Raw genomic sequence first — 14411 nt, 5'->3', positions numbered from 1 at the left:
AAAGACCTTGGCAATGTCTTCCAGGTTTTTGGTGACAGCAGAGAGGATATTTGGAATAATTCCCATCAAATTTTTCATCGCTTCTTTTCCCTCTTCCAGTGATTTTACCTTATTCTCCATTTCCTACTTCCAATTAATATGCTCTTTGTTTTCATCCTCCCTCTTTTTATCCGAGTTTATCCCTTGCTTCTCCAGGTTTTTCAGGGTTTCGTAAGTCCATCTGTCAAAATTCATTCTGGCCTCCGAGAGCTTCTTGAGATTATCCAGGATAAGCCCCTCACCAGCACTTTCCTTGTCCTTGCTATCCCTTTCCTCAGTCAGGTTCTTCTCGAAGCCTTTGTTTGTTTCCTTCTCAGAATTAACTTCGGTTTCCTCATTATCCTTGGGAGCTATCTCCTCCATCAGATGGCTATTGTCCTTACCAAGGTGATCACTTAGAATAGGGCTATCTTGACCAGGCTCGAAATCTCCACTTTCTTCCTCATTGCCTAGCTCCTCTTCCTTCCAGCTGTCTTCACCATTAGAGTCATCCGTCTCCATACCATTGCTTTCCTTGACAATGTCCTCAGTTTCCAACCTGGGGGCGCTTTTCCTTTTCTTGCTAGATGATGCCTTCTCCTTGCTAGTATCTCCCTCTTCCATCCTCCTTTTACCTGGGGAAGCGAAAATCTGCTTATTTTCCTGCAGAACGAGGGTTTTGCAATGCTCATAGATGAGCAGTAGGAGCCCCTAGTGGAGAATCAGGCTGGAAGGGTTAGTCCTGTGCTTGTTCAGGGACCTGGAGAGGGATCGAAAAAGGTAGTAGGGCAAAGACACTTTTTTGTCGTGTCTGAAATGGTTCAAGAGTACGAAGTGGTAGGTGTGGGCCTTGGAGAAACGGCCTTCAACCGTAATATACTCCATGATTGAGTTCAGGACCCAGCCCCACAACTTCTTGATGTTTGCAGCATCGTAGTAGCCCCCCGATAGCCTTGCCGATTTTGGCCCGCTCTTTCTCTTTTAGCAGGAACAAGGTAACTGCATTGTTGGAGACCTTGAGGTCTCGAAAGAAGTTGAGCCTGGTGTGGGGCATTCTAGTCACAGTAGAAATAAGCCTAGCATCCAACTTAAATTTAACTCCGTAAAGTTTAAAAGAGTCATTAGACCAGTTTTCAGAAATCTTAGAAACGGCTAAGTTGACCTTACCTTTGTCATAGTCCTCAAGCTTTTCCATGAAGCTGGTGAGATTTGTTAATTGAGTTATTAATTATTAATTTGTTATATTTAATTAATCGCGGATTAATAAATATATTCATTAATTAATAGTTAATTTTGGATTCTTCTATATGTGCGTAAGGAAGTAATATTTGGATTTGGAAATGATTATCTGCATTTGGATTCCTTATAATTTTATGTTTCCTTGATCCGTATAGTGTAACTAGGCTTGGAAAATATGAGATTGGAGAGATTGTTTGAGCCAGTATGAGAACGATGTTTTATTTGAAGAATAATTATCTTATTTAGTTTGTTAATGATAGTTTAATTATATTCATGTGAAATTGGTTTTAGAACTCATAATGACATATTTATGTATGTTTGATGCAAATGAACCTTAGGGAGTTAGAAAACCAAGAATCAAATTGTACCTAGATGAGGCAGATAACTGCAATCTGACCTAGATCATTTAGACAACTTGATCAACATTTAATGTTTAAATTAATTTGGAAAAAGATTATATTTGTAGATTATTACTTATGCAAGTTTAATTTATGTATTCGCTTTTACTTAAGTAATGGCAAGTTTTGTTTTGTTTGATTGAACCCTGTCGTATGGTTGATTTGGGTACCTGTTTCTGTCCTCGGTCTCGAGTTGACTGTTATTTTGTTGTGATGTTGTATTGGTCATAACTTTTATGTGAGTGTCAAATGATGATTCGTGGTTGACCATAGTTGGTCAGGTCTCTGGTTAGAGTACCGTCAGTAAGTGTACCTTTTTGAGTCATGTTTGACCAGATGGTTGTTCCCTCCTTTTTGAACTCAGTTTGCTTGACCATGTGTGTTCCTTGGTTTCTGAGGTCGCTTGAATATAGTCTAGTATCGTATAGGAAAGTGGCTTTCGATTGGGGGCCACACCCAAAGTGGTTGTTGGGTAACCCATCGAAAGTGAGTCTAATAAGTGATAACCTAACAATAGATTAGAATGTTAATCTCTAAGTAAGATAATTGTGCCTCACACATGGGACGAGTGCTAACACAAACTCGACATGTTGTGAGAAGGCCTGAAATGGCAAACCATCATCCTTGTCTTCACGAAAGGATGTGTGGGTCCACATAAGGCTTGGATGGGTCGGAGGTTTGGATTAGGTTGCCAGGGTAACCCAATGTATGGGGCCGGAACCTATGAAGACTTGCCATGGTAACCATACCAGTTTATGTGATGACACTTGTCCCTACGTATGCTAGTGTGTTGTTGTATTGTCTGATAGGAGCACTTTTGTGGGTCGTCCTTTTGTCTATGCCCTTGTGAGCACCTGGTTTCATGTTAGACCTTGGGTGGTGATGACTCAGTTTTGTGGATGCTCTAATGGACCTTTGTATTAGCTTCGATTATGTTCAGCTGGATCCTTTCCTTTTCAGGGATTGTTTATGTATTTATTGACCGATGTGGTTGTTTGTATATTGATTATGTTTCGCCTTGATGGCAGGATTGTAAATTATGAGAACCTCATGTACTCTTAACTTTATTAATTAACAGAGGAGTCTTGCAGTTGAGCAGACCCGGAGATGTAGCCCTTTAGGGGTGAACTCCGAGATCATCTTGGTGTTATGTGATTTTTTTATTCTTATGTTTCATGTTTAGTGTTAGCATGTATGAATGGCATTTTGATAGAATGTATAAGTGGATAAGATGGAATTACTTGTAAATGCATGTATACAATCATCTTTCTTGAATGCAGTAAATTGGATTATGAAAGAATGTAGCTTGTGATTATGGATTATATTCAGTCATTGTTAAGGAAATTAAGTGTGCATGGAAAATCTCATATGTTTATGATGAAATTCTAGTGTGTTAGAATATTAGATGCATGGCTTATATTTTAATGAAAAGTATGAATGAAGGATATAGATAAATCTTACTGGATGAACCTTATCTTGTGAATTATATTTCCATCTTTTGAAAGAAATTATCCTTGTTTAAGAATTATCTCGTTATAAGATAATCAGCTTACTGGATTAATTGTTAGAGTTAAGTTAAATGTGTAATTAAGTAATCACATTGGGAAACTCTTTAGGTGTTAGTTGATGTCTTTCGCTATGTAATCTGAATTTTGTTATCTCATTGTATCTTAATGTTGTGTTTAACTTTTTTTTTAAAATTATTGCACTCTATTCTTGTGTTTTGGCTTAATCCCTTCAGGGTTTCCTGGTGAGGCATTACAAATTACATAATTACAATCTAATTTAAATTAAAACTATTTATCCAATAAATAACCGTTATGAACACTACAGTATTTGAAAGATTTGTAATTGTACCCAATAAATAACCAAATATGAGCACCACAATAATTGAAAGATTTGTAATTGTGCCAAATAAATAATCAATTGTGAAAACTACAATAATTGAAAGATTTGTAATTGTGCACAATAAATAACCAATCTTCAACACTAAAATAAATGAAGATTTGTAATTGTACTTAATAAATAAGGATCATCAACATCATCAACAGTACAATAATTGAAAGATTTGTGATTGGGGTTCACTGATCCAATGTGCTTGCAGGTTTGAGCCTTAGCTTTGTTAAATGGGGACCTCAATGCTAGTATAATTGAATATGGGGACTACAAATAATTGAAAGATTTATAATTGTACCCAATAAATAAGGACCGTCAACACTACAATAATTGAAAGATTTGTAATTGAGGTTCTTCCCATAGTGTATTGGTTAAGTGTTGGTGGTGTTGGGTTATTGTGATTGCAGGCTTCTGGTTTGGGCTTCAACTTTGTTGAATTGGGATGAGCTCACTTGTTTATGACCTCGCCAAAGTATTTCATATAGTACCAAAGAACGTTTGTGCCAATATCATGGCTGATTCAATGTGTTTGCGGATTTGAACCTCATCTTTGTTAAATGAAGATGAAGTGCCTTATTTGTATTCTCACCAATTTCAAAGGTTCATAGCAAGAAGATAAATCAGGGCACACATTTGTGATTTAGTTTACAAATTTGTGCTTTGGCCTAATATAATTTGAGAATTTAGGGTGGAGGTGGTTGGCAGCCTAGGTGGAGGAGGGGAATAATAAAGAAAGCGAAGGGATGAGTCAAGAGGGAAAGCAGGTTCTCTTGTTGCAAGGCCAGAGGGGACGCGTGGTAATGAGTAATAGTAAAGGGACATGTTTGCACCCAAGGCCACCTGTGGATAACTAAACCGTTTGAAAAGATCGTCTGGTGATTGGGTGGCACTGCCTCGACGATTCCTTCTCTTGTTTCCTCACTCGCCCACACCTATGCAGCCACATGCTTTCAAATTTTAAAGGCACCCACTCTTAGATTCTCTCTACAAAACCAAAGCAATAAATTCTCTCCCAAATTACAGATTTCCAGATTCATCTCCTGATACCCATTACAGATTTACAGATTCATCTTCTTCTGATACCAACCCACAAACAGTTTGTACAAGATCTGAGATGAGGTATGGTAGCAGTAAAACCAGTAGTGCAATTGCTGATTGTCACAGTACTTCACAGGGTTGTACCATGGGCTTTGCACCCAAGAAGCAGATAAGGAAAATCCCTGCAAAAGGATCAAAAAAAGGGTGCATGAAGGGCAAAGGAGGCCCAGAAAATGCTCTCTGTAATTACAGGGGAGTGAGGCAGAGGACATGGGGGAAATGGGTTGCAGAGATTCGGGAGCCAAACAGAGGAGCTCGCCTTTGGCTTGGAACTTTTGCTACTGCAGAGGCGGCTGCTCATGCATATGATCAAGCTGCTACAACTCTTTATGGATCTGCTGCTCGCCTCAATTTGCCACATCTTGGGAACTGTAATACCATTGATCATGACTGTAATACTGCTTCGTCTGCCACTCCTAAGCGCAGAAGGAGATCTTATAATCGTCCTAATTGTGAGACTAGTACTGAACAGAAACTGGAAGACATTAATGGCAATACCCAACAATTCTCTGATGCTCTGGGTCAAAAATCAGGCATTTGTGCTTCTGGGTCTGATTCTGCCAATACTAAAACTGATGGGTATTGTGGGCATGAAGCTTTAGAACAGAAAACTGACAGTCTCAATCATAGTGATGATATCAAACAGGAGCCTGATGAACTCAGTGCAGGTGTTCCTCAGTTGTCAGATTCCCATGCTGAGAGCCTTCCTCTTGGAGCTCTGGATAGCAATCTACTGAGTGAATGGGATAACTTGATCTCAAATGTTGAAGAGAGCCTGGCCTTGCAAGATTCTGATCACATACTAGAATTGATGGAAGCTGCATGGCCTTCCTTGCCTTCTGCCCCACTTGAAATCCTTCCATTTGATGAAATGGGTTGCAGAGTGCAGGATGTTAAAGATGATTTGAAATCCTTAAAAATGGAGGATTTGGTCCCATCCATGGAATCTGCAGACTTGAAAAGTCTACAAGAAGAAGCATATGATCCATTCCTGTTCCCCTGGTCTTTTCTATAATTCAATGATTTCATCCCTTCATCCTATATCAGATTCTCTGCTCTTGAACATATTTTTTTATCTCTGTAAGTATACCTATAGGTGGGTCCAAAATTCTTTCCCTGGCTTGCTTCTGAATTCCTAGCAATCAAGCCATTTTAGGTTTACAGTCAATTGTTCTTTTATTCAATGTATATAGCAAACTAAACTCCCTGTATTTTTTGCAGTACATTATCATTCCCTTAGCCTACAGAAAGATAAGATTATCTGTCATCTTGTAAGTTATCTGAGAATAGTATAAACCAAACAGATCCAACACCAGTACTTTGCTCATTTTTTTCTCATTCATTTATCTATTATTCATCCAATTTGTGAAGAGAATGGTGCAACCATACTTCTAGCTGTAATTGATATTTTTACCATTGTATATTGTTTAAATCTAGCTGTATAATATGTAGACCGCTTCTAAATGTAAGCGTTTGCTATTTTTAAACATGTATTGCCTTTGTTTTATTTTAGAGATACAGCCTAAATTTGATGGCTGTATTTATGTATTTTTTATTTTTCTCCTAAAATACAATCAATATTTCCTCATTTTAATAGTATGAGGAAAAAAAATATTTGATACGGCTTATCTTGAAATATAAAGTTGTTTTAATAATTTAATGACTTTATCTTTAATATTTGATAAAATAAAGGAAGTAAGTTGCTTGGTTTAGGATAGTACCAAATTTTTTAATCTAGTGAAAAGTGCTAGAATCATAAAGAATAACTCTTTTTTCATAGTTTAGGAACATAATTATTCATCTCATCTATCTATAAAGGACTCAACTCTTTTCTAAATGATTTGTTTTCTTTTCATCATATATATTATATCTTTTAATATCTTTATTTAAGATAATTATTCAATTTTATATTTTAAAGTTGTTTGATATGATATTTTGTCCATCTTCAATATCTTTTTTTTTTTTTTTTTTTTTAATTCAATTATTCTTACTTGAATATCTAATAGCGACATGCATATATCTTGAGTTGAGGCAATCGGGTTCCATTGCCTTCACTTAACGTTAATGTCATACTTACATTCACATAACGTTAATGTCACACTTACATTCACTTAACGTTAATGTCACGTAATGTTAATGTCACACTCACATTTTACTTATGTGTTAATGTCACATAATGTTAATGTCACACTTACATTCACTTATGTTAATGTCACAGTTGGTTGTTGGCTGAATTGGACTCATATCACTTATGAGTTAAAAGAGTGATTGAGATGTTATCATCTAAGTTCATGTATTCAATAGTTTTATATATTTGTTTGTTATTGTCACACTTACATTCATGTATTCAATAGTTTTATATATTTGTTTGTTATTGTCACACTTACATTCACTCATGCATTCAGTAGTTTTATATATTTGTTTGTTATTGTCACACTTACATTCACTTATGTTAATGTCACATTTAACTCATATCACTTTTGTTAACTTATGTTAATGTCACATTTAACTCATATCACTTTTGTTAATGTCACATTTGGCCGAGTAACATTTGGCTGAGTTGGACTAAGTTAAAATCAAGAGTAATTATCACTTATATTATCATCCAACTGACTTAAAATCAATCAAAAGTGATTGAGAATCAACTCATATTTCTTGGACATGTTATCATTGAGTTCAGAATGCAGTTTTATATATTTGTATGTTATTCTTTGTAAATGTTTTATATATTGAGTATTATATTAATTTTTTTATTTATATTTGTGATTGGGTGATAGATCATCTTGGATAGAATTTTGTCCATAATAAATTCTAACATAGTCAGACTATGATCTCTTAAAATGAGTCCAGTTTTAGGATTAAGGTCATGGTTGCTCTTGAAAATTTTAATGTGTCTCTTACATCGAATTATTACCTAGAAAATTGAAAAAAATATATTATTTGTTTATTTATATTATTGATTAGCTCATAGACATTTGATCTTGGATAGATTTTTGTCCATAACAAATTCTACCATAGTTAGAGTTGTGATATCCTAAAATGAGTCCATTTTTAGGATCAAGGACATGGTTGCTCTTGAAACTTTTAAAGTGTCTCTTGCATCAAATTATGACCTAGAGAAATGAAAAAATTGAGAGCAATACCAATTTTTAATCTTACTCTTGAAAATTTAATGTGTCTCTTGCATCGAATTTTGACCTAGAGAATTGAAAAAAATGAGAGAAATATTGAACCCAAGGAAGGACGGAGAGGGGGTGTGGATCAGTCTAAAACAAAATTTAATTCAGCATATAAACAATTAAACATTAGTACACATCCAACACATGAACACCAAGATTTTCTATGTGGAAAACCCAAACAGGGAAAAACCACGGTGAGTGCTTGCTCACAAAAATATATATTCACTAAGAATATCAGATTAAAAATAAAAGATTTCACTGCTCTGGACTTTTAAACTAAAACCAAGGCTAACTTCTCTTGGGGAAAGATACAAAAGAGGACTTGCAAAACCTGAAGCTAACTACAATAGGGCAAGATACAAAAATGATATGAAAAGAAGGATCTCCTGATCATGAAGCTATCCTTGAACTCTACATCAATCCACCAACATTAGCACACACAACTCAGACCTCAACTGCAAACACTCTATCTCATATCTCTAGCACAATCTCAACACAACTTGCATATCATTCGAACACAACTCTTCTTCTCTGCTCTTTACTAAACCTCACTAATTATCTTCACATCATACATCTACACTCCACACCTCATCACACTTTTCCACACAACTCAATGACATCAACATCCTTATATACAAGATATATCATGAAAGCTTGAACCAAGTCTGCCTAAACCAAAATATACCTTCCAGGCCAAAAACACATACGTTGATCCACTCCAGGAGAAAGAGGGAACCAAAACACATCTCCCAAAGAACAATTCACCAATCTACAATCATTGGAACATAACAAACAACATATTGACACGTTGTGCAACCATCTAAGGAATTGATAGTCAAAACATATCCTCCAATGCAAATAACTCTAATCTAGATTGCCACACGCTATTGTGAGACCCCATAACACATCAAACAATCTTCCACAAATCATATCTAAACCTAAGGATAGGTCTAACATAGAATATCACAACTAGCTACGAACAATGCCACAACACCCGAACAACAAAAAGATATTTTCAGACCACATCATTATCATATCCACAACACCAAAACTATATCCAAAGAAGATAACAATAACAAACATCATTAGCAACACTTTCCTGACCCAAACACTTCATAAACAACCAATAGAACAAGACCAACACAAAAAGAAATCTTTGCATCACAAACATTCCAGACCAACACCTATCCAGAACAACAAGTTTGACATCAATGACAACCATAGCAACACATACTTCCAACAAGAAATACCAATTTTTAAAGGGTTTTTTTTTACATTTAACAATTGTGGGTACATTATAAGAGATTCTTGGAGTAAATTTAAGCTCACTATCAAGTTTATAACAACCATCAAAGTTAGACTTTTCCTTTGTTGCATACTCATTGAATACTCGAGGTCAAATTTGAAAATGGTTTTGGAGGTTCTTCCCAAATTTAGAGGGTATTTAAATTTTCAGAATATTTTGAGTTAATTTGAGTTTAGTTAAATATGATTGAAGGGTGCTTATTTCTTTCATATAAAATTTATCTAATTTGGACAAAGTTATCAAATTTAGGGAGTTGTATGACCCTATAAATAGTACAACATAAAAATTCATAATTGCGTAGTGTGTAGGGCACAATGCATGTGACACTATTCAAGTGGAGCCACAACCTTACCACCACTAACACTCATTATAGTTAGCCTACCATTACCTAACTATGCAGCTTATGGATCTTTCTCTAGAGGTAGCTCTACCCATAGATTCAACATCCACAACTTGACAACACCACCTATGATCTACTTGTAAGAGCACCAAACCATGTTTTTTTCAAAGTTGGCTTCCCAAGCATGTATATCAATTTCAATTTTGAAAATAATAGTTTTGATAGTATAATAGGTTGTTTTCAAAAATAGTTAGCAATGATGGCATAACCTAGCATTAAGGCATTATTTAGGGTGTCTTTGAATTTTCTTCTATTAACATCATCATGATCTTAGTGTTTCTTCTTCAATGGTTTCCAATGAGTCCTTGCAAATATGTTCATATTAGTCTTCTCAATCCACTTCACCGGAAGATTCAATTGTTCAATATTTCACCTTTATTCACTGAGTCCCATCTTTTGAAACTTGGTGACACTATTGAGAACATTCATCTCTTTTTTTGTGATCACTCCTATGGAGTTGCATTATCTTCTTTGGATGTCATGAGGGTATTGTTGACATGAGTGTATTGTTGATGGGTGTTTTGACACACTATTAATATAGGTGAAAAATCAAAATGATTTCCCATCTCTCTTAAAAGAAAATCAAATAAAAAATGAAAGATGATTGCCTTGAGGATCTAATTTTTAGTTCATGACATGGTGGGTAATTTAGTTTATCAGTATTATGTTGTCTTCACAAATGGACTTACATAATTGTTCACTAGAATTTATAGATAAGAGTTAAATATTGATTATAGTGAGATTTTTAATGCTCTAAACCCTAAATTTTGGCTTCCCTAATATTAGATTCGGGCAGTTATGCATGCCCTACCCACCCCATGTCATCAAAATATGATTATTGGGAACTATAAGACAACGAATTTTTAATATTTGGATACTTTTCTAACTCTAAATTGTTATAAAAAATATATCAAAAGAAAGGGGAAGAAGATAAAAATATATAATTTTGAAGCTCAATAAGAATGGAAAGATGTATGAATATAAAAACCTAATAGCTAAGCTAACCTTTTCTTAACTAGATATACTCAAAAGTGTGACAATGATAGTGTGATCTTCTAATAAATTTAGAATATAATGAATTATTAAGAACCCAATTCTAGCACAATTTAATAAATTGTTTCAACATAGGAAAATAAAAACTTTCAAGTTTGACACAAAAACATTACACATTTACAAATTTAGGAATTCAATTAAAGGAATAGAAATTGCAAAGAATCTTTTTGATATTTTATCTACAACAACTCCACTAAAATCAACAATTTCTCCCCTTACAAAGTATAATGCATTTCCTTTAATAGGAGAAGGAATAAACTTTTCTAAAATTGATGGTCATAATTAACCCATCATGAACAATCCAGATTCATATGCATTTGATTTTGGCCAATGCTTGTTTGAAAAAACTTGAATACATATTTGAAAATAAATTAGTACTTAAAAAAAAAATGATAAATAAAACCTCCGGTTGTATGTAACTTTTTAATTTTGAGAAGAAAATCCCTATTTTTTAGATGTCATTTCTATTTTAGAACATTAGTTTCCCCTTTTAGATTTCTCATACTTCGAAATTTGTAATATTAAAAAGGAGTCTTTTATCTCCCATTTGGTATTTTTGTTGCCATCATAAATAAATCACAAAAATGATAAGTAAATGCCATTAAACTATTGATTATCTTATAATTGACATTGGTCCCTAAAGTAATAGTGAAGACTAGGTGATGTTGAGTAGTAAGGTTTCTTATCATGGCTTAAAAATTGTGTGACATTTGTATATGTGCACCAAGATGGTGAAGAATTTAGTGGCCAGTAGAAAAAAAAAAAATCTAAAACGAACGAAACACGTACATGTTTTTGATAAATTCAAAAACCATGTATGTGTTAAGGCTCAAAAAATCTAAGTCAAAACATGTATGTGTCATTTGAATCAAAAACATGTACAAGTTATTTAAAATAAAAACACATGTTCTTTTATGAGAAAAAAATGCGTGTTTTGCTAAATAAGCATAACATATACGTGTTATGATAAACAAACAAAAACTTTACATGTTTTGTTGACATAAAAGTAGAAAAGGAGCATGCCCCTATATGGGTTTTTAGTTCCAGAAAGAATGAACACATTTTGAATGTTAATGCCTTTGGCCTTCCCTTAGTTTTTTTTAATCGGGATATATACATAAAATATAAGTTATACTTTATATATTTTCCCTTTTTCTTTTATCTTTCTTATACCTTAAGTTATATTTTATGCATATATTTGAGAATGGTTTCAAATATTTAGGAGCCATAATGCAAATTCTAGATATTAGGAGATCTTATAATTTTTTCAACTTATTTAAATTTCAGTAATCTATAGAGTCTTATCATCATTCTCTTTCTATCTCTCTATCTCATGCTATTTGTCTCCTCCAATCTCTAGACCTATCTATTTTCCTATCTCTCTCCTTCTCCTCCCTCTCTACATCTCTATATCTCACTCTCTTTTCCCTCTCCAAGCTCTAGATCTTATAGTTTGTTGGACTTAGTCAAATTTAAATAATCACTAAGCTCCTATTATTATTCCCTCTCTATCTCTATTTCACTTTCTTTTTCTCCCTCAATCTCTATACATATCTCTTCCTAGCACTCTCCCTCTCTCCCTCTCTCCACCATTTCTCTATCTCACTCTCTCATCTCTCCCCAAGCTCTAAACCAATCTCTCTCTCTCTCTCTCTCTCTCTCTCTCTCTCTCTCTCTCTCTCTCTCTCTCTCTCTCTCTCTCTCTCTCTCTCTCTCTCACACACACACACACACACACACACACACACACATCACTCTATCCTCCTCTAGGTCTCTCACCTATCTCCCTCTATCTATCTCTATTGATCATCCCTTTCCCCTTCCTCTCTTCTCTATCTCTCCCCTCTCCAAGTCTCTCCATCCCTCCCTCTCTCTTTACCTCTCTACCTATACCTCCTTATTGCATTACACATATTTCTCTCCCCTCTATATATCTCACCCCACTCTCTCTCCCACTGGGTCTCTCACCTCTCTACCTCTATCCTTTTATCCCTCTTTATCAATAAGAAGAGAGCAAAGGAGAGAAAGAGTGAGATGTCTAGAGAGAGAGAGAGAAAAATAAATATGGAAGGATGGAACTCGAGAGGTATGTACATAAATAGAATACAAGGGGAGTGGGGGATAGGTAGTTAGTTAGAGATAAGTAGATAGAAAAGGAAAGAGAGAGAGAGAGAGAGAGAGAGAGAGAGAGAGAGAGAGAGAGAGAGAGAGAGAGAGAGAGAGAGAGAGAGAGAGAGAGAGAGAGAGAGAGAGAGAGAAATAGGTAGGGAGGGAGAGAGATGTAGGTTGAGAAAGAGGTAGTAGGGAGGGAGAGTGGGGAAGAGGTGAGATTGATAGAAGTGGCAAGGGAAGGTTTGAGAGATAGGAGGAGGGATAGAAATAGAGGTCTTGGAGGGAGTTAGATATATATAGAAAAAGAGAGAGGGAAAGGTGGGATAGATATAAGTTGAGAGGAGGGAAATAGATAGAGAGAGGTGGAGAGGGAAGGAGAGAGATATAGAGAGGGGAGAGTTGGAGGAAGGGAGGGAAGGAGATGTATTCAAAGAGAGAGGGTAGATAGAGACACGTAGTTAGAGAGAATGGAGAGAGAGAGAGAGAGAGAGAGAGAGAGAGAGAGAGAGAGAGAGAGAGAGAGAGAGAGAGAGAGAGAGAGAGAGAGAGAGAGAGGGATGGAAGAGAGGTAGGTAGAGAGAGGGAGAGGGGAGATAAAGAGAGTAAGAGGGTAGATTGATGGATAGATAGAGAGAGGAGATAAATAGAGAAAGGGGAAATGGAGATAAATAGTAGAGATATATGGATAAGTAGAGAGGCGAAGAGAGGGAAGGAGGGAGGGATGTAGGTATAAAGAGAGAGGGTGTGAGGGAGATTTATTTAGAGAAATAGAGGTAGATAGGGAAGGAGGGAGAGGTATGTATAGAGAGATGGATAGGGAAGATAGATATAAGTAGAGATAGAAGGGGAGATACATGAGGGAAGGAGAGCTATGTAGAAAAATAGAGGGAGTGAGAGAGATAGAAAGATAGGTATAGATCTTGGGGTGGAGAGGACAAAGTGAGATAGAGAGAGGTAGAGAGAGGTAGAGAGGGAGAGTGATAGGGAGAGAGATAAGCATAAAGCTAGAGGGAGAAAAAGAAAGTGATATAAAGAGAAATAGATGGAATAAGGGAGGGAGGGAGAGAGATGGAAGGATATTTATGTAGTAAAATAGAGGTAGGGAGGGAGGGAGGTAGAGGTATGTAGAGAGAGGGAGAGGGGAGAGAGGTAAGTACATAGGGAAAGGTTGAGAGCGAGATAAGTAGAGAGGGATTAGTATGGGAGGGTAGGAGGGTGGGACAAAGAGAAAAGGATGGAGAGAGAGAGGGGGGGAAGGGGGAGTGGAGGTGTGTAGGGAGAGGGAGAGAGGAGATAAAGATAAGTTGAGAGAGGGAAGGAGGGATATATATATATATATATAGAGAGAGAGAGAGAGGGGGGAGAGAGAGAGTATGTGTGAGGTAGGTAGAGAAGAGAGGGGATATACAAAGTAGAAGGGTGAGAGAAATAAGTTTAGAGCTTGGGGAGAGAGGAGAGAGTGAGATAGAGAGATGGGGGAGAGAGGGGGAGAGGGAGAGTGATATGAAGAGAGATAGATCTAGAGTTCAAGGGAGATGAAGAGTGTGAAATAGAGATAGAGAGAGAGAATGATAATAGGAGATCTTAGTGATTACTAAAATTTGACTATCAGAGAAATTATAAGCTCTAGAGATTAGGGAGAGAAGAGAGAGTGAGATGGAGAGAGGTAGAGAGGGAGGAAAAGGAGAGAGTTAGGAAAATAGACAGGTCTA

General features: G+C 35.9%; 1 protein-coding gene across 1 annotated transcript; it reads left to right on the top strand.

Moving 5' to 3' along the window:
- The first annotated feature begins 3756 nt into the window (after window positions 1-3756).
- LOC131074608 (dehydration-responsive element-binding protein 2F) lies at window positions 3757-6165 on the top strand. The gene has a single exon (XM_058011253.2). The coding sequence runs from the start codon at window positions 4666-4668 to the stop codon at window positions 5662-5664; it is 999 nt and encodes a 332-aa protein (XP_057867236.1). The 5' UTR covers window positions 3757-4665; the 3' UTR covers window positions 5665-6165.
- Window positions 6166-14411: the final 8246 nt, after the last annotated feature.

The sequence above is a fragment of the Cryptomeria japonica genome, chromosome 8, assembly GCF_030272615.1.
Source record: "Cryptomeria japonica chromosome 8, Sugi_1.0, whole genome shotgun sequence".
Lineage (NCBI taxonomy): Eukaryota > Viridiplantae > Streptophyta > Pinopsida > Cupressales > Cupressaceae > Cryptomeria > Cryptomeria japonica.
Note: the sequence above shows the minus strand (reverse complement) of the source record. Positions and strands in the feature narration are given on the sequence as shown.